The 20,225-nt window shown below is 35.7% G+C and overlaps 1 protein-coding gene across 2 annotated transcripts in view; it reads left to right on the top strand.

Moving 5' to 3' along the window:
• Positions 1-20,225, top strand: part of PTPRQ (protein tyrosine phosphatase receptor type Q) — a 270,501-nt gene that overhangs the window by 33,720 nt on the left and 216,556 nt on the right. For both annotated transcript variants that reach the window (XM_066368486.1, XM_066368485.1), the window contains exons 9-14: positions 4,487-4,652; positions 5,655-5,915; positions 9,514-9,674; positions 10,472-10,583; positions 11,277-11,503; positions 13,850-13,919. In XM_066368486.1, coding sequence (XP_066224583.1) covers positions 4,487-4,652; positions 5,655-5,915; positions 9,514-9,674; positions 10,472-10,583; positions 11,277-11,503; positions 13,850-13,919 — 997 coding nt within the window. The remainder of the gene's footprint in view (positions 1-4,486; positions 4,653-5,654; positions 5,916-9,513; positions 9,675-10,471; positions 10,584-11,276; positions 11,504-13,849; positions 13,920-20,225) is intronic.

Raw genomic sequence — 20,225 nt, 5'->3', positions numbered from 1 at the left:
AAAAGTGCACCATGACTTTACAGACACACTGTAATATGATGCCACTTTGATGCATATGCCTGTACTCAGTTATCCTGAGGTTTTACAAGGCATGGTAGGCTATATAGTAGAACAGAGGGTCAAGGCCTTGAAATTTCTTATTTTTATTGTGTATTTTAAAAATATTTTCTTAGAGAGAGAGGGTCAGACAGGGACAAACAGGAAGGGAGAGAGATGCAAAGCATCAACTCATAGTTGCTGCACATAGTTGTTCATTGATTGCTTTCTCATACATGCCTTGACTGGGGGGTTCCAGCTGAGCCAGTAACCCCTTATAGCAACATTGGACTACAAGCCAGTGACCTCTGGACTCAAAGCAGTGACCATGTGGTCATGTCTATGATCTCATAGACAGAGACCCTGCACTCAAACTGGTGAGCCCTCACTCAAGCTGGATGAGCCTGCACTCAAGCCAGCCACACTGAACCCGTGTTCAGTGTCCCAGGCCAACACTCTATGCACTGCACCACCACTTGGTTAGGCCAGGGCCTTAAAATTTCTTGCTTTCAATCCCAACTTCACCTCTACTGTGAGATCTTGGGAAACTTTTTGTACTCTTTGGTCCTATTATTTCATCCGTCAATGAAGATTATTGTTGTTCCATAGAATTGTTGAGAGAATTCAATGAGATATGTTTGGCAACTGTTCTGTTGTGTAAATTTTGTGAGGTCAAGTCTTTTGTCTGCTTTGACCATACTGAGACCAGTTGTCTGACATACAACAGTAATCAATATTCTGATGAGTGAATGATTAAATTATTACTTTTTCTTTTTTTTTGTTTACACTGTTTACTTTTCAGAATCAAAGAAGCTCAATATTAATGTGAATCTCTCCTTACTCTTTTTTCCTAGCCATATAGCAATCAGAATTCTCTTTCTTAAAAGTAAGACAAAATATATCATTTTTGTGCTTCAAATATTCCTTATGATGGCTTACAAGTCTCTACCTGTCCCTGTGACACCAACCCTGTTCTTTACAGTATCTCCCAGCTCAGCAAAGGACACAGTCTTGCAATCACTTGCTTACTTATCTTCAGTTCTTCCCATTTGCTCATCTCTTAATTCATCAGCTAGTTAGTTCTGCCTCCTTTACCTCTAAAACAGATCCTTAATATATCCTCTTCTCCCCATCCCCATTGTACCACTCTTGGCCTAGGTACTATCATTTCTTACTGAGACCAGCAGCCTAGGTGACAGGTAACAACCTCTCACTTCCTAACTGGTCTGTTTCCATTCTTGAGTACCTTACAATCTACTTACCATATAAGAGCCAGAGAGAATTATTAAAAACACAGTGTTTCTCCTTGGTTTAATACCCTTCATAGATTTCCATTGCTTTTCAAATAAAGTCTAAACTTGCAGTGGTTTCTAAGTCTTCACCTGAATGGGCTTTTATCCATATATCCTGCCTACTCAGTTCCTATGTTGAGACCATATTTGACTTTTCCTGTTCCTCCAGCGTATCACCATTGCAAGGTTTTTGTGCTTGACTTTCATTCTGCATAGGTATCTTATCTCCAGTTTTGGTTAACTTGTTCCTATTGTTGAGTTTACAGCTCAAATATCATTTCCTCATATTCTTCTCTAATTAACAGGTCTAAAGAAAACTGCTCTTTCTGCTCACTCACAGTGTCACAGATTTATCTCATTTATTTATTGAGTTGCTTATTGTTAGGTGCCACCACTAGAAATGTAATTTCCTGCAATCAAAGCCTTCTCTGTCTTATTTACTATGGTACTCCTTGTATATAGAATAATGCTTGTCCCGTAATAGATACTCTATAGATATTTAATGAATAAATAAAACTTTACATACCCGTGTTCCCATAAATGATTGAGGTGACAATGGAGGAAGATATCAATATTGAACATAATTATCAAGAAAAGATGGAACTTGAACTCTTAATAGTGAGTAGGATTCAGACTCATGGAAAGGAGAGGATATTCTACACTAGCAAGTTCACAAAGTCAGGAGTGAGCATTCTATCTGTTATTTGTAAATGTCTTTCAATGATAGGGGCATCTTGAATAATAAATTATTTATGAAAAATTCTATCCTTCTAGAATGATTCAATTCATTCCTATATTCAGTGTAGGTATTCTCTAGTGAAAAAACTAAGCATTTTAAATGTTAATTGTAAAAGCTCCTCATTTTTTACACTTGTCTTTCTGTCCTGATTCACATGATTTCAAGGCACATGCCCAAAGAATAATCTTTCTTTGGGGTTAACAGAGGTCATGCAATTGCATGTTGCTGAATAAAATATATAACCATAGAATTACTTTTTACTATATGAATGAACACATTTCTTTCAGAGACTGTACATTATATAGCTGTTATTAAGTGGAATTTATTTTAAGGGATCATATTTATCTTTAGGATTCAGATTATTTTTTATTAACTATATTATATTACTAATGGTTATCCTAGTCTTACTCAACCAATGAGATTATCTGTTAAATTTTAATGAATTAAGCAACAGTATCCTGGTTGCTTAGCAGAGTGTACTTGTATAATTGGGATCATTTTCCTCATCATTTAAAATTAATCATTCCAGATCTTCCAACTATGTTTTAAAAGTAAAAATAAAGCACAAATGAGGTTCTCTTCTTTTGGTTTCTATTAAGCATATGTAGTGCACATACTTTGGGTAATAAATCTCTGTTCTTCAAATTGCGTTTTAAAAAATTCACTTATTTTTATAATTCTATCATTGGGAACAATTTCTTTATGTCTACCCCTTCATTAACACCTTTATATGACTCTTTGTATGTCTTAATTTAGCACTCTGTGAAGACAATATTTTCCTGCTATTACATGTTATGTTCTCTTACCGTCCTTTTTCAGACCAGAAGTACTCAGCATTCTACTCACTTCTCTTATCTTTTCATACACCAGACATGTAAGGTAATTGTCAGTGACACCTTATAAATCAGTAAGCATTGATATGCTTCTAGACCTCATGATTATCTTCCTCCAGTAACAAACACTCTTCCCACCTGACTGCGATAAATGTGTCTGCTCAGAAAATTTGACTCCTACAGCATAGCAATGTTTTTTTAGAACGTAATACATTAAAAATAATTTATAAAATTAGTATGATTAATTTCTTCTAGGAATATCTTTCTGTTTTAAAAACATAAAACATGGAGTAAGGAGGAGTAAAGATTGTTATAAGTAGCCTTTAATGAATAAAAACATCTTCACAGTGTTGGGACTATCTGATTACTGAAAATTTCTAATGGCAATGCGATTCTCAAAGTCTGAATGAATAATTGATTGACTCAGGTTATGGTAAAAGGTGGGCTGGCACGGAGTGTGACATTTATCATTCACTTATTTAACAAATAATTGAGGTGCCTTCTTTATTCCAGTGTCTATTTTTGTTCTCTCTCTTGCTGGTTTTGTCTGCTCCCCTGACACTGCCTGACTTTCAGTGGCATCTGATTAAAAGTTCTCCAAATACTAGCTCTCTCCTGACGCAGATGCATGAGTTCTCTGGAAGTCCCTGGGGTTATCTGCACTGCCCACTTCCTTGATATGACAGACCAGCTCTGGTTCAACTTTTTTTTTTTTTTTAACTCTCCTCAATTTTTTGCTGTGGCACTATATCCTGCCACTTTTTGCTGTAAGGGTCTTTTGCACACAGGCCATGCATCTTGGGTGGGTCACTGGGAAGAGAGTTCAAACCTGACCACCTTCTCTGGTCCTACTTGACCCATTGGAGACCCTGGCACCTTTATCAGGGCAAAGGTTGGTGTACAAATTTATACAGAGTCTTTTTTTTTCTCTTCTGTTCTCTCTTTCCATTTTTTTTTTCTGAGACCAACACATGAGCAAAAAGTCTGCTGCCTACGTTGTGACCTACTAGGAGGTGTTATTTTCTCTAGCAGGCACTCAGCTTATGGTGGTGACATATATGGGGCCTCCTCATATAGCTGGAGTATGGGTGTGAGCAGAAGCCCTGCTTCCCACCTCGTGGGCAGCCAGGAAAACGTCATGGTATTTCCACTAGGCCAGAAACACAGGACTTGGACTTCTGTAGGACCAGCTTTCTCTTCTGTCTTCTGCTTACTTGAAGTAGGGAAAGTGAGTATGCATCTTTAAATAATATATTTTGCTTTCAGGCGACCAATAGGAAAGGCTCCAATTATTATGTAGTGTATCTATTATATACATATACACATTAAAATCAGAACTTTCATAAATGAAATGTAAGAACAGTTTGAGACTATTGGTTATTCAGTGAATAACTTCTGATTCAGTCTTCTGTGCATATTCTATGTAAACTTGACTGTTATTCAGCCTTAACTAGTGTCAAATTACTACTTGGTCAAGATAGCAAGGGTCATGGCCCCTACTTTGCAGTAGCAATTTATGTGACTGTGGTGCTAAGTACACACTTTTTAAACCATGAAAAGCATAAATTTATTTCTCCTTCTTCTAGGTATCTTATTTTATGACACCTGGAAAGGAAAAGCTATTTAAAGTTATTGCTTATGGCAACAAAGCCAAAGTAAAGAATTTGACTCCTGGTGTGGATTACATGTTTCATGTGAAGACAGTTAGAGGGAAAGATTACAGTGTACCTGTAATGAAAAAAGTGACTACAAGTAAGGATAGATTATAAATAAAATCTTTGCTTCATAGTTTTAAAAATCAAAAGTCTGATAATAGAATAATAATGATGATCATAAAAATATGTTAAAAGATTGCTCAAAAATATATGAATTAAAAAATTTTGTATGCATAAATGTATTGGGAACTATAGTCTTTTCTTAATGCTGAAGTCAACATGTATGTATGTATAGATATCATGTATGTCATATATATTGAACATGTATATATGTTATATATATGCATGTATATATATACATACAAACACTATATTTCATAATAATATAATCATAATTTATTTTCTCCTGAGGTAGAGTTTGATAAACAGAGAATGCTTCTTTTCCTTGATGTTTGTAAATTTATTGTATATCAGTCTTATAATGTTTTGGGGTTGGGAAGAGTTAAGGTATTTGTTATCAACAGTTCTTATGAAAGATTGTAAAGTCCGTAGGATTCCCATCTCAGTGGGGACCAATATGGCAAGAAACAACATTACTTCTATCAATGAGCTGATTGAAAGACAGTGATATAAGACTATATAAAAAACTTTGATGTAACTAGACCACATTTGAAAATGCCCTTACGTGGTTCTTCACTGCTTCTCTAACTTATTTGTTCTGTCTCAGCTTCACTCAACATTAGCTAATTGCTAGGCAGTAGCTGATAAACCTGTAATTATATCATATAAAAATACTTCTGGTTATAAGCTTATGAGCATTCAGGAGACACAAGTCTAAGAAAATGACTATTCGAAGTGATTTATGATTGATTAAGGGAAAATACTTTGGAATGGGGGAGAATGTTAATGTGCCACTTAAAACTCATATATACATATGTGTATAAAATGTTCAATTTTTTCTTTTTGTAAAGTTGAACATGTTGGACATTACACATGAATAAATCTAAGGATTATTACATAGATATTTAAATTATTCATGTTTGCTATATTTTTATGTACATGTACAATTTTATTTACATATAATTTACCTTTTCAATAGAACCATCTAAGATATGCGGCTTAACATTAAAAGCTGTGAATACTTCTTCTGCAAATTTAATGTGGAATCCAACAGAGACCAACTTTACTCATTATAAGATTTATATATCAAACAGAACATTTGCACAAGAATATCTCATTTGGGGAATGATGACTGAGTACACAGTTACAGATCTGACTCCTGGTGGAATATATAACATCACAGTACACAGAGTGAAAGACAATGTAGAAGGATCTGGAACATTTATCAGAGTTGTTGCAGGTATACATATTCTTTTTGATATTCTTAAAATTCACTTTTATATTGCGTATTGTACTGTTCAAGATAAAATTTCTGTTGCCTTTTTTTTTTACTTTATTTTTTCTGTTTTTTTAATTTTTTATTTTTATTGAATCCTGAGAGAGGAAGGCGGTAAGGTTTAGACAGAAACATCGATCTGTTTCTGTATGTGCCCCAGCTAAGGACTGAACCAGCCACCTGTGCATTGCAAGACAATACTCCAGCCAAGTGAGCCATCCAGCCAGGACTCAAGATAAAATTTCAATGTATTTTTTTAAAGTTTGAAAATTTACAGTTTATAGAATATTTCAGAGGGTAAAAATACTTATTTTGCTGGAATATTCTGAGGATTTTTGAAATAACATATGTAAATTGGATAAAACAGTATCTGGCACATAGTCAGTGCTCAATAAATGTGGCCAATATTACACTTAGCTTCACATCAGATTAGAGGTCTAGCTAGTGAAATCAAGTGTTGATTTGGGTATTATCCAAATTCCTAAAAACTTGATCTTTGTCTTTGATGCCCTACTATGTGCTGTACACATGAAAAAGCATAGTCTTAGGAAGTGAAGAAGCAAGGAAACACATAGTATTAGTCTAATAAGTAAAGTAATGGAAGCATGTTCAAACAATGTGGTTGCACAGAAAGAGAATGGCTAGCTCCAAAGCGTGGTTGAAAAGATCCTTTGATCCTGGTAATATCTGCAAAAGGATAAGGAGTTTTTTTTTTGTTGTTGTTTTGTTTTTTTATTAAGTGAGAGGTGGGAGTCAGGGAGGCAGAGACAGACTCCCACATGTGCCTCAAGACTGGGATCCACCGGCAAGCCCCCTATAGGGTGATGTTCTGCCCATCTAGGGCCACTCTTCCGTTGCTCAGCAACCAAGCTATTTCAGTGCCTAAGGTGAGGCCATGGAACCATCCTCAACACCCAGGACCAAATTGCTCAAAACATTTGAGCCATGGCTGCGGGAGGGGAGGAGGGAGAGAGTGAGAAGGGTGGGGAGAAAGAGGGGTGCTTCTCTGTGCCCTGACCAGGAATCGAACTCAGGACCTCCACATGCCAGGCCGATGTGGAATTGAATATTCCAATTCATATCCAGAAAGCCACACTCTTACAAGATTGAAGCTCCACCTCCACTAGTTTTTTCTGAGGGCGAGCCTCACTCCTCTTTGCCCTGACTCCTACTATATCCCACTTGCTGACCTTTCACTGCCATTTTTGCTTCTCTCCAAATCATGCACAATTCACATACCATCTCAGAGTGATATTTTAAAATGATAAAAACAAGTCAGATTACTCTCCTGCTTAAAATTTTTAAAATAAATTTTCATTGTATTCAGGGAAAAGAAAGAAATCTAAAACCTTTTTTATGGCCTGCATGTTAATCAGACTGTTTTTACTTTCTTATGTGATCTCAGAAACTCAGGCTGGTTTTTCTCAGTTACTCTAAATTTTGTCCATTTTCAGGGACTCTATCCACTCTGCTTTGAAAGGTTTTTACCAAACTGTCTTCATGTTTTCAAGCCTTTCTTCCTGATCAGATCGGCAAATTTCCAGACAAATATATTCTTCCTCCTCTTGGTGAGACATGCTCCATCCTTAGCCAAGAGTTCTTCAGTGTGTAATCTTAAACCACAGTCCAGGAAACTGCACCCTATCTTACCACCATCTCAGTAAGCAGACCTTTACTGCTCTGATCTTCCTTTTTCTTACAAAGTCTCAACTGAGGTCTTTTTCTAGTGTCTCATCTATGTTTTCATGATCATTATTTATTTCCTTGAACCCTTGAAAAACAGCTTTAACCCTTATGTAAACCAGTACGTGTTAGTAATAGTTAATTGGACTTCTGTCGTACTAGAATTTTGTCTGTTTTAATGAGGGCTGGTGAGGAGAATCAAGTTTTTTTCTCTCAAGTCTCAGAATACCAAGGATAAAAAATATGTGCAGAATGACCCAGGAAGAATGCCAGCAGCCATGAACAACAGAGGAACTGTACCCATCACAAACTTGGGTAGTTCTCTCGTCTTTTATCTTGAGGTTTACAGTATTTCTAAAGAGTTGTAAACTGCAGTGTTCACTGCATGGACAATTTGGAGATGATGCTGAGAGAATGACTGTAATTTTGGAAATGTCATGGTGGAAGTTAATCGGTTGATATTAGTTTCAGGTACAATACTAGAGAAGCTTTATAAGCATTAAAGCAGGGGTAGTTACCTTTTTATACCTACAGCCCACTTTTGTATCTCTGTTAGTAGTAAAATTTTCTAACTGCCCACCGGTGCCCACAGTAATGGTGATTTATAAAGTAGGGAAGTAACTTTATAAAATTTATCAAGCAGAGTTACAGCAAGTTAAAGCATATAATAATAATTACTTACCAAGTACTTTATGTTGGATTTTTGCTAAGTTTGGCAGAATAAATCTTTATAAAACAACTTACTATAGTTAAATCTATCTTTTTATTTATACTTTGGTTGCTCCGCTACCGCCCACCATGAAAGCTGGAATGCCCACTAGTGGGTGGTAGGGACCAGGTTGACTACCACTGCATTGAAGGAAGTTTTCAAAGGGAATACGGAAAAATCATTCTAAAAATGTCTCCCTTTTCCCCTCAAAAAAGAGAAATTGACTTGTTACATTAAGGTTTTTATTTTATGCAGTGTGCCATTACCAATTTTTTAAAGAAATGTACATTTAAAAAAATTATATCCATTTAAAATCGTCTTTGGGGCAGGGGGTGGAGGGGCGTGGGCAGGCTTTACAATGACAAGTGGAGTTCAGGTATTAAATCCAGACCCCTGTTTTTGGAAATAGTGTTAAATTGGGTCTGTATCAGGTATGTTTTCACTTGCTTGGCTTCATAATCTCTCTCCTTCCCATATATAGTTTGTCTAAAAGCTGCACTAAAGATAAAGCAGAGTGAAAACCTGACTCACTGGCAACCAATCAGAAGAACTTTATGTACAAAACTCCCCTCAAAGAGGTACAGGCAGTGTAAGCAAACTTTGGGAATGAAGGTAGCAAAGGTAGAAAATAATGGTGGAAATAATTAGGATAATTAGGACTTATTGTTTAAGAATGATGATATTTCCTCTGCCTATTTGAAAACATTTCTTTCCTTTAAAAGAAACACCTAACTAAATATTTATCAGAATTTCGCACTCTTTAAAAAAACGTGGCACATTTTGGTTATATTTTTTCTAATTGTCTTCTATTTGGTAAATATCCAGGTAATTGGATAAATAGTTTGCACTTACTTTGCTATAAAATGATTCAATTTTTCTATGAGAACCTAGCTTTAAAAAATAATGTGGTCCACCAACAGATTTTAGTGGGTAAAAAGTACCCCAGAAACAGACACCTAAAATTGATATTTCTGATAATTATACTTTAAAATTAGCGATTGTTAAAGATAAGCAAGTCTAACACCTCAGTATAGCTAAACGTAATTTAAGGACTCGGTGCTTTCTGACAATGTGATTAGTTTGAGACCTGACCCACAGACTATTGATTTTCATTTTTTCTTTGCATCTTCAGGAGAATAACTATTTCAAACCTCTATTTTTCAATATCAGAACCGGAAAAACCCGAGAAACTTGAAGCCTTTAATATTTCTGCGCATTCCTTTTCTCTGCACTGGAGCCTGCTCTCTGGCCGGGCGGAAGGGTTTCATGTGGATCTGGTTCCTGACAGTGGCTTTGTTACTATCAGAGATCTTGGAGGCGGAGAGTATCAGGTATAGTTTTCATTATCATACTTGCTGAGCCAACTTGCATTTATATTTGGCCCTATTAGGAAAGTTACTTATGAAACTCATCCACCATGAAAGCTTACTCCTTTGAGAATTTTTAGAAGCAAAAGAGGAAGACAAAAACATCTGAAGCCCAATTGATGAGTGTAAGTTTCAGCATCGGTAGACTGTTACCTTAGAAACGACTATGCCTTTTTTTTTTAAGTCTACCCTGAACCTACAGCCAGCCATCCAAGGGTTCATGAATAGTTTAACAAAGAAAGGGCAGAGCTATTGAGTAATCCAGGCTCATTAATTGTGTACTTGCCAGGAGGATCTGTCTTTAAATCATTAATGCAGGCAACATGTCTCTCTAGAGCCATCAATGTGATTCCACTGCCTGAAAAATGTAATAATGATGGATGTTCTTATCATTATTTTTTTAGTTTTTATTGGAACTTCAGAGACACAGGTATTTCAGTTCCACTCTTAAAAACTAGGGCTAAGCAAGGGGATATGGATTTCTGGACTCTTAACTAGTTGTTTCTTGTGACAATGAACCAGCATAGGTAGAAATACTGATTTAGTGTTTGATATTGCAGTATGTTTGGTAAGTTTTTATTTGGTGAATAATTATGTGATACAGAACACGTTTCTATTTTACAATAATATGAAACTTAGGCTATTCTAAACTGCAGAGTTCTACAGTGAAGTTATTTTTCTGATTGTGATACAGTCATTATTTTAGCTTTCTTGTATTCCAGGAAGAGTTTTATTGCTCTTATTTGTTTTTGGTGTTCTAGGTTGATGTTTCCAATGCTGTTCCTGGCACTAGGTATGATGTAACCATCTCTTCCATTTCTGCAACAACCTTCAGCTCACCCGTTAGCAGAACAGTGACAACAAATGTAACGAGTGAGTATATGCTTTCAATTAACTTTGTTTTTAAATGAAGTATTTGGAGCCAGTATAATTCTGTGGATAGAAATACTTATATCAGCAGTATGTACATTCTATGCATAAAAACATTTTGGTAATTAAAGCAAAATATATACTTAAGAAAGTGATCTATTTAGAACCTACGTGGTACTGGTTCTTTAGCTTCCTTTTCTTTCCACAACTAAAGATTTTTATTCCGTTATTGCTTGTGAAGTGTATCAGAGACTGTTAGTGGTAATATTTCAATAGCACCCAGCCTTAAAATAAACTTACTTCACTTGCTAAGGAAGAATTCTTCACTTTGTGTGACTATTTGTTTTCTTTATTTTTGTGTGCACGCCTGGCATAAGTAAGTTTCTTTGGAAAATAATCTGGCATTAAAACTGTATTTGGCATGTAGTATTTAGTAGCATTCCATTTTTTACATTCTTAAAAAAGAATGTTTTGGTATTCTCCAAAGCCACTTAATCTTTTTATTTTTCTTTGGTAGCAAAGTTCTAGGGAGGATAAACTCACATTTCAGAGACTGTTACTCATTGGGAACTTCAAGAGTCTACATTTGTAAATACTTTTTTTGGCCAGTGATTGTGAAAATACAATATTTGTTTGACCTTTTAACACCATGTTTTTTGTTTGTTTGTTTGTTTTGTTTTGTTTTGTTTTAATTAGAACCAGGACCTCCAGTCTTCTTGGCTGGAGAAAGAGTTGGATCTGCTGGGATTCTTCTGTCTTGGAATACACCACCTAATCCAAATGGAAGGATTATATCTTACATGGTGAAATATAAAGAAGTCTGTCCATGGATGCAAACAGTATATACACAAGTTAGAGCAAAGCCAGACAGTCTGGAAGTTCTTCTTACTAATCTAAATCCTGGAACAACATATGAAATTAAGGTAATTATTTTGTTAATTGTATTTTGTATTAAAATATTTCATCTATTTTATTTTTAATTGAATTTATTGGGATTACATTGGCTTACAAAACCATACAGGTTTCAATTGTACAACTAAATAAAACATCTGCACACTGCATTGTGTGCCCATCACCCCAAGCAAAGTCTCTTTCCCTTCCCCTTTTCCCCGCCTTTCCCAAACTCTACATACTCCACACCCCCCTTCTCTCTGGCTAAATCATCTGTTTTAAAAGTGAAGGAATTTTCCCCACCTGGCCAAGCCTTTACAACTGAACAGAACAAATGCCTGAAAAACGATCATTTGAGTCACGGCTTCAGTGCCCATCTGGGCTTTTAAAACAAACAAATGTATCAGCCTTTTTCATTTTTATGTGCATATATGTAATTTATTTTTCAAAAGCATTAGCTTAGGGACTTTTTCAAAAGAATAAATCAAGTTTAAATAATTTAGGTTTTATAAGTGAAAATATGCTACTTTTAAATTAAAATCAAGGTTAGCTTTGTTATTTTTCTCTTAATCCTATTGTATTTGTATGTCTGTTATTGAAATATTGGATAATAAAATGAAAGTTTCTAATGACCCAGTTTCTTGAAGAACCATGAATATAAATCAGTTTCTTTCACCAATGTTTCCTCATGATTTACTATCTGTACTTTAAAATTTTTTAGTCCTTTACAATATTTAATAGCCAAAACTTGGTATCTTACTTAAAAATTCAATAAAGAAGAACCTATTTTTAAAAAGCCCTCTTAAATTAGGTCATATGAAAATGTTTACAATTAAAAGATTGCCTTTGTGTAATCAACGAACATAAAAAGAGCCTTGAGAGCATGTATCAATAGTAGGGGTCCTCCAAAAGAGAAAAGTAAAAAACAAACTTTTACTGATACAGAGGTCAAAATCAAAGATTTGTGATGGTCATTTCATTGTAGAAAGATATATTAAAGAATAAGAAACCTTTTACTAACAGACAGCTGAAAATGACACACTACAGATATTTCTTTATAAACAAAAGATTCAGGTTAATTTATATGTTAAAATATCTGGTTGAAGGTAATGAACAATGATTAAATTTCAATGTGATAAAAGAAGCTATTGTTGACAGCAAGGAGATTTAGCCAACCTAGTTCTGCTTAGATCTATTTTTATGGAGTTCGACTTTTTGTTCCTTTGATATCTCTTATTTTAGGCCTTTTGGGAAACATTTATTCCTCTTTCCATCCCACCCTTTATAAATCATGGTGTGTCCTTTACACTGTTCAAATAAATGTTCACCATTGCAGAATTCCAAAGGGGGTTTGGCACGCTCCATTTGATATCTTCAAATTTCATATATTAAATTTACATTATAATGGGAAAATCCTGTCAAGTACTTTACAGGTGTTATTTTATTTAGTCCTCAGTATGACATAGATACAGTATTATTCCCATTTTAAAGTAAAGGGAAATGTGACTTAGAACAACTTATTTAATTGACCAAATCTATTCATTTGGGAATTGGTGGAGCTGCAATTTAAACCAAGGGAGTCTGACTCCAGTCATGGCATTTGGAAGACCTTAAGAGTCTTGATGTGTTTTATGACACTTTCTCTGCCTTTTCCAATTTATTTGAATAGCTTTCCAAGTCAAAAACAACTTTTCTGTCTTTTAAAGTGTAGAGTCCTTAGTCCAAATGGTTAATCAGACCTACTTATTTTAAAAATTGTTTTCCTGAGTATTTATTTGCCTGATTAAATTGTAAACCCTAAAGCTGGATACAATAGCTATGGTCTTTTTTTTTTTTATGATACAGAAATAATTGTAGTGTCTTGTGTAGAGTGACTATAGTAGAAAGAGGTTGAATTTTAAAAATAAGCACATTTTCAGCTGAATTCTAGTTCTACTACTTATTTCTGTAAGATTTCAGACAAGTTACTTGACCTGTCTTAACCAGTTTTCTAATACATGGATTATTGACAACAATACCTCATGTTTTGATTATATGGCTAAAATTAGATTTTTTAAATTACTCAAAGATTTCCTGGTGCATAGACGTTGCCCATGAATAACAATTGTTATTTTTACTATTAACAGACTGTAAAATTTGATTATTTTTTTCATTAGAAATATGAGAAGTGTGTTGAATCAAACTATGCTGCAAATATATCCCTAGGGGAAATGTAAATATGGGCTAGGTCTGTACGTGCCTCACACTTTGGGAGGATTGTAGGAATTAGAAGGAAAATGTCCTTACCACTTGACAAATAAGACAAGTCAGTGTTTTATTATTTCAGATTCTTTTTAGAGAATAAAAAGCTGGAATATAATTCTTTTGATCTACTCTAGGTTGCTGCTGAAAACAGCGCTGGCATTGGTGTGTTTAGTGACCCATTTCTCTTCCAAACTGCAGAAAGTGGTAATTTTCTTACATCTTTTATTCTGAATTAACTTGGTTATGACTTTTTGTCATTAAATATATAAAATATCTGATGCTAAAATGCATAAAATTTTCAATAGCAGGATCATTTAATTATTTTAATTTTTAAAATGGTTCATTTTTTTCATTAAAATATATATTGTTATGTCTGATTATAAAAGCAAAATTAGGAAACCGAAAAAAAAAAAACCCAGGAAAAAAAGTGCAATAAAAATTATCTATTGCTCTGTAATGAAAAAAAAAAAAAAGAAAATCCTGTTCTCATTTTGGTGCATTTCCAGCTGGTCTTCCTCACCTCCCCCCATGAATGTATTTCTATATAACTTAGATTATGAAAGTAGGCTTGTGCTACTTATGCACATTAATATCCTGCATTTTCCTGTTAACATCAAGCCATAAGCATATATGTAGTCATTACCAAACCAATTAAAGACAGCTTCCTTCTTCCAGTGACAGAGCAGAAAGATCTGGAAGTTGTTATTGACTGGCACACTATATTCTATCAGCAAATGCCGCCAGCACTGTATCAGAATGCAGCTTGAATCTCACTCCTATTGCTAATCACTCAAACCTATTATTATTTTCTGCCTGAACAATCAAAAGTCTCCTTATTGGTTTTCTTTTTTTCCAGTTTACCTGCCTAGAGTTTACTCTCTTTACAAGAGCTATGTCATCTTTTGAAACACAAGCCAGATTATTTTACTTCTCTCTTCTTAACATGGCTTCTCTATGGTTCAGAATAAGACCATGTCCTGCCCATGACCTAACGGGCTCTGTATGCTCTTTCCTCTCTCAAACCTCATCTCTTACCATTCTCCCCTCCTCCATCTACTCCAGCCACACTGATCTTTGTGAACTTTATATATCCCATACTTCTGCTATCTGCATCATTTCTAGAGATATTAACTGTCCTGGCAAATTATGATTGGGAGAAACCAGAGAAACTCTAGGAGGCAGTGATAATCTTGGAGTAGGTATCTCACTATTTCTCATTGGCTATGTGTTCTCAGGTAGATTGCATAATTACATAATCTACATAATCCATCTTGCTATATCTTTTCTCCTCCTCCTCCTCCTCCTCCTCCTCCTCTTCCTTTCTTTTTCTGGTAAATGTAAAGAGGTAAAAATGTAATGTAAATCTAAATTTACTTAGAATAGTGATCTCTATATTTTCCCCCAAAATACTCTTTTTATTATTCATACTGCATAGAACCCAGATTTAAGGAAAATTTCTGTGAGTTTATTATTATTCAATCAGGAGTAATTTCTTTCCCCATAAATAAAAATACTGTTTGGGGGAGTGTAAAAGGTAACCAGTTATACCATATTGAGCTAATATTCCATCCATTAGCACAAAAGCTCAACTTTTCAACTTCCATGCAACATTATTTCAGGTAAACATAGAATTAATTTTGGCTTTACAATATTAAAAATAACTCTTGCACCTTCATTTCCAACTCAGTGTATTCTTAGAAATGCAGAAAAAAATGCATTTAAAAATCTCTGTATTGAATTCATACAGTTGCTTTCTGGCTCAAAATGAAAACACAGATTTTATTGAGAAAAAAATTAATTTAAAGCAAGTTAATAAAAATATCCTCTTTCTCACTAAATATTGTTTAAGTGATGAAATTATATAATTAATTTTAAAAAGATATTGCATGTTTGGGTCTACTTTTATTTTTGTTTTTAAATTTTTATTGAATTTATTGGGATGACATTGATTGACAAAATTATATGTTTCACAATTCTTCAACACATCATCTATGCTGTATTATGTGTTCACCACACCGAGTCAAGTTCTCCTTTCATCACCATTTATACCCCCTATACTCCTCCCAGAAATCACCACATTGTTTTCCATATCCACGGATTTTTTTCTCTCTTTTTTCTTTTATTTTTGCACATTCACTCTACTGTCCCCTCCACTGGCTTTCTCCACCCACCCCTCACCATGCTGTATCTAAGAGTCTGTCACTATTTTGCTTATTAGTTCATTCTGTTTATCTGATTCTATATGATTGAAATCATAAGGTACATACTTGCCTTTCTCTGCCTGGCTCATTTCACTTAGCATAATGGTTTCCAGGTCCATCCATGTTGTTGCAAAGGGTAAGCTTTTCTTCTTTTTTACAGCTGAGTAATATTTCATTGCGTAAATGTACCACTGCTTTTTTATCCACTTATTTATTGATGGACACTTAGGCTGCTTCCAAATCTTGGCTATCATAAATAACACTGCAATGGATATAAGTGTGCATATATTCTTTAGAATTAGTGTTTCAAGCTTTATTGAATATATTCTCAGGAGTGGAATTACTGGGTCATAAGGTATTTCATTTTTAATTTCTTGAAGTAACTCCATATTGCTTTCATAGTACCAATGCTGTACCAATCTGCATTCCCACCAACAGTGCAGGAGGGTTCCCTTTTTTCTATATCCTCACCAAAACTTGTTGTTTGTTGATAATAGCCATTCTGACAAGTGTGAAGTGATAGCTCATTGTGGTTTTAATTTGCAGTTCTCTGATGATTGAACATCTTTCATATGCCTTTTGGCCATCTGTATGTCCTATTTGGAGAAGAGTCTCTTCAGGTTCTTTGGCCATTTTTTAATTGAATTGTTGGGGTTTGTTTTGGTGTTGAAGTGTATAAATTCCTTATAAAGTTTAGATATTAATCTCTTATCAAATGTATCATTGACAACTATGTTCTCCCATCCAGTGGGTTGTCTTCTCATTCTGTCAGTGGTTTTCTCTGTTGTGAAAAAGCTTTTTAGCTTGATGTAGTCCCATTTGTTTATTTTTATTTTATTTTTTTGATACCCAAGGAGATATATAAAAAATTATTGCAGCCCCGGCCAGTTGGCTCAGCGGTAGAGCGTCGGCCTAGCGTGCGGAGGACCCGGGTTCGATTCTCGGCCAGGGCACACAGGAGAAGCGCCCATTTGCTTCTCCACCTCTCTGCCGCGCTTTCCTTTCTGTCTCTCTCTTCCCCTCCCGCAGCCAAGGCTCCATTGGAGCAAAGATGGCCCGGGCGCTGGGGATGGCTCTGTGGCCTCTGCCTCAGGCACTAGAGTGGCTCTGGTCGCAACATGGCGACACCCAGGATGGGCATAGCATCGCCCCCTTGGTGAGCAGAGTGTTGCCCCTGGTGGGCGTGCCGGGTGGATCCCAGTCGGGCGCATGTGGGAGTCTGTCTGACTGTCTCTCCCTGTTTCCAGCTTCAGAAAAAAAAAAAAAAAAATTATTGCTATGAGAAATGGCTGAGATATTACTGCCTATTCATTCTTCTGTGATTTTTATGATTTTAAGTCTAATAGTTGTCTTTGATCCATTTGGGGTTTATTCTTCTGTGTGGTATAAATAGGTGGTCTAGTTTGATTTTTTTTTGCAAATATCTGCCCAATATTACCAATATTATTTATTAAATATATAGTACTATATTTATTCCACTGTATGTTTTTGCTTCTTTTGTCAAAAACTAATCGACTATATACAAAACTATAAAGGCACTGGTTTTTTTTAATGGGTTCTCTTTTCTGTTCCATTGAGCTATATGTCTGGTTTTATGCCAGTACCATCCTGTTTTGATTACTATGCTTTTGTAGTATAGTTTGATGTTAGATAACATAATACCTCCATCTTTGTTCTTCTTTCTCAATTGTTTTTGCTATTCAGGGTCTTTTATGGATCTGTATAAATTTGAAATATTTGTTCTAGTTCTGTGAAATACACCATTGCTGTCTTGATAGGAATTGCAATGAATCTATAGATTGCTTTGGGTAGTATGGACGTTTTAATGATGTTAATTCCTTCTATCCATGAACACAGTATATGCTTTTACTTACACTTATGTCTTCTTCAATTTATTTTTTCTGTGTCTTATAATTTTCCTAGTACAGGTCTTTTACATCTTTGGTTAAATTTACTCCTAGGTATTTTATTCTTTTTGAAAGAATTATGAATGGGATATTTTAATCTTAATTTCCCTTTCTGATAGTTCATTTTTAGTATATAAAAATGGCACTGATTTTTGAGTGTTTATTTTGTATCATATTACTTTACTTAATTTCTTTTAATTCTAGTAGTTTTGTTGTTTTTAAATTTACTTAGAAATTAAGTTTAATGAGGTGACATTGATCAATGAGTACATAGGTTTCAGATAAACATTTCTATAGCATTTGAACTATTGATTGTGTTGTGTGCTCATCACCCAAAGTCAAATCATTTTTTGTCACTGTATATTTGTCCCTCTTTACTCCGTCCCCATCCCATCCTTCTGGTAACCACTTCGCTTTTACCTATGTCCATGAGTCTCATTTTTATATCCCACCTCTGTGTAAAATCATATAGTTCTTAGCTTTCTCTGATTTACTTATTCACTTAGTATAATATTCTGAAGGTCTGTCCATATTGTCGTAAATGGCAATATGTCATCATTTCTTATGGCTGGATAGTATTCCATTGTATATATGTACCACATCTTTTGTATCTAATCCCCTAGTAGTCTTTTTGGTGGAGTTTTTAGGGTTCTCTCTATATAGTATAATGTCATCTGGAAATAATGACAGTTTCACTTCTTTCTTCCCAATTTGGCTGCCTTTCATTTCTTCTTGTCTGATTGCTCTGGCCAGAGCTTCCAGTACTATGTTGAATAAAAGTGGTGAAAGTGGACATCCCTGTCTTCTTTCTATACATAAGCGAAAAGCTTTTAGTTTTTGCCCATTGAGTATGATGTTGTCTGTATAGTTGTCATATATAGCCTTTATTTTGTTGAGGTATCTTCCCTCTATTCTCATTTTGTTGAGAGTTTTTTTTTTTTTTTTTTTTTTTTTTTTTTTTTTTTTTTTTCATTTTTCTGAAGCTAGAAACAGGGAGAGACAGTCAGACAGACTCCCGCATGCGCCCGACCGGGATCCACCCGGCACGCCCACCAGGGGCGACACTCTGCCCACCAGGGGGCGATGCTCTGCCCATCCTGGGTGTCGCCATGTTGCGACCAGAGCCACTCTAGCGCCTGGGGCAGAGGCCACAGAGCCATCCCCAGCGCCCGGGCCATCTTTGCTCCAATGGAGCCTTGGCTGCGGGAGGGGAAGAGAGAGACAGAGAGGGAAAGCGCGGCGGAGGGGTGGAGAAGCAAATGGGCGCTTCTCCTGTGTGCCCTGGCCGGGAATCGAACCCGGGTCCTCCGCACGCTAGGCCGACGCTCTACCGCTGAGCCAACCGGCCAGGGCCTTGTTGAGAGTTTTTATAATAAATGGTGCTGGATTATATCAAATGCTTTTTCTGCAACAGGTGTTATGATCATGTGGTTTATAGCCTTCATTTTGTTTATGTGGTGTTTCACATTTATTGATTTGCAGATATTGTACAAACCTTGCATCCCAGGAATAAATTCCACTTAATCATGATATATGATGATTTTGATTGAATTGCCTGATCCTGTTTGCTAATATTTTATTGAGGATTTCAGTATCTATGTTTATCAGAAATATTGACCTGTAATTTTCTTTCTTTATAGTGTTTTTATCTATTATAGTTTTGATATTAGGATACTGCTGGCCTCATAAATAGAGCTGGGAGTCTTCCTACTCTTGAATTTTTAAAAAATAGTTTAAGAATGATAAGTGTTGGCCTAGCGTGCAGAGGACCCGGGTTCGATTCCCGGCCAGGGCACACAGGAGAAGCGCCCATTTGCTTCTCCACCCCTCCACCGCGCTTTCCTCTCTGTCTCTCTCTTCCCCTCCCGCAGCCAAGGCTCCATTGGAGCAAAGATGGCCCGGGCGCTGGGGATGGTTCTGTGGCCTCTGCCTCAGGCGCTAGAGTGGCTCTGGTCACAACATGGCGACGCCCAGGATGGGCAGAGCATCGCCCCCTGGTGGGCAGAGCGTCACCCCATGGTGGGCATGCTGGGTGGATCCTGGTCGGGCGCATGCGGGAGTCTGTCTGACTGTCTCTCCCTGTTTCCAGCTTCAGAAAAATGGAAAAAAAAAAAAAAAAAAAGAATGATAAGTGTTAGCTCTTCTTTGAATGTTTTGTAAAATTTGCTTGTGAAACCATCCAGTCCGGGACTTTTTTTTTTTTTTTGAGAATCTTTGTTGAGAATCTTTTGATTATTGCTTCAATTTTACTAATTGTAATCTTTCTATTAAGATTTTCTGATTCTTCCTGATTCAGTTTTGGAAGATTGCATGTTTTTAGAAATTTTCCATTTTGTCTAGAGTGCTCAATTTGTTGGCATATAGTTTCTTGTAACAAGTTTCTTATGTTCCTTTGTATTACT

This window comes from Saccopteryx leptura, chromosome 2 (genome assembly GCF_036850995.1).
Source record: "Saccopteryx leptura isolate mSacLep1 chromosome 2, mSacLep1_pri_phased_curated, whole genome shotgun sequence".
Taxonomy (NCBI): Eukaryota; Metazoa; Chordata; class Mammalia; order Chiroptera; family Emballonuridae; genus Saccopteryx; species Saccopteryx leptura.
The sequence above is the reverse complement of the archived record's forward strand: the minus strand, read 5'-3'. Positions and strand labels throughout refer to the sequence as shown.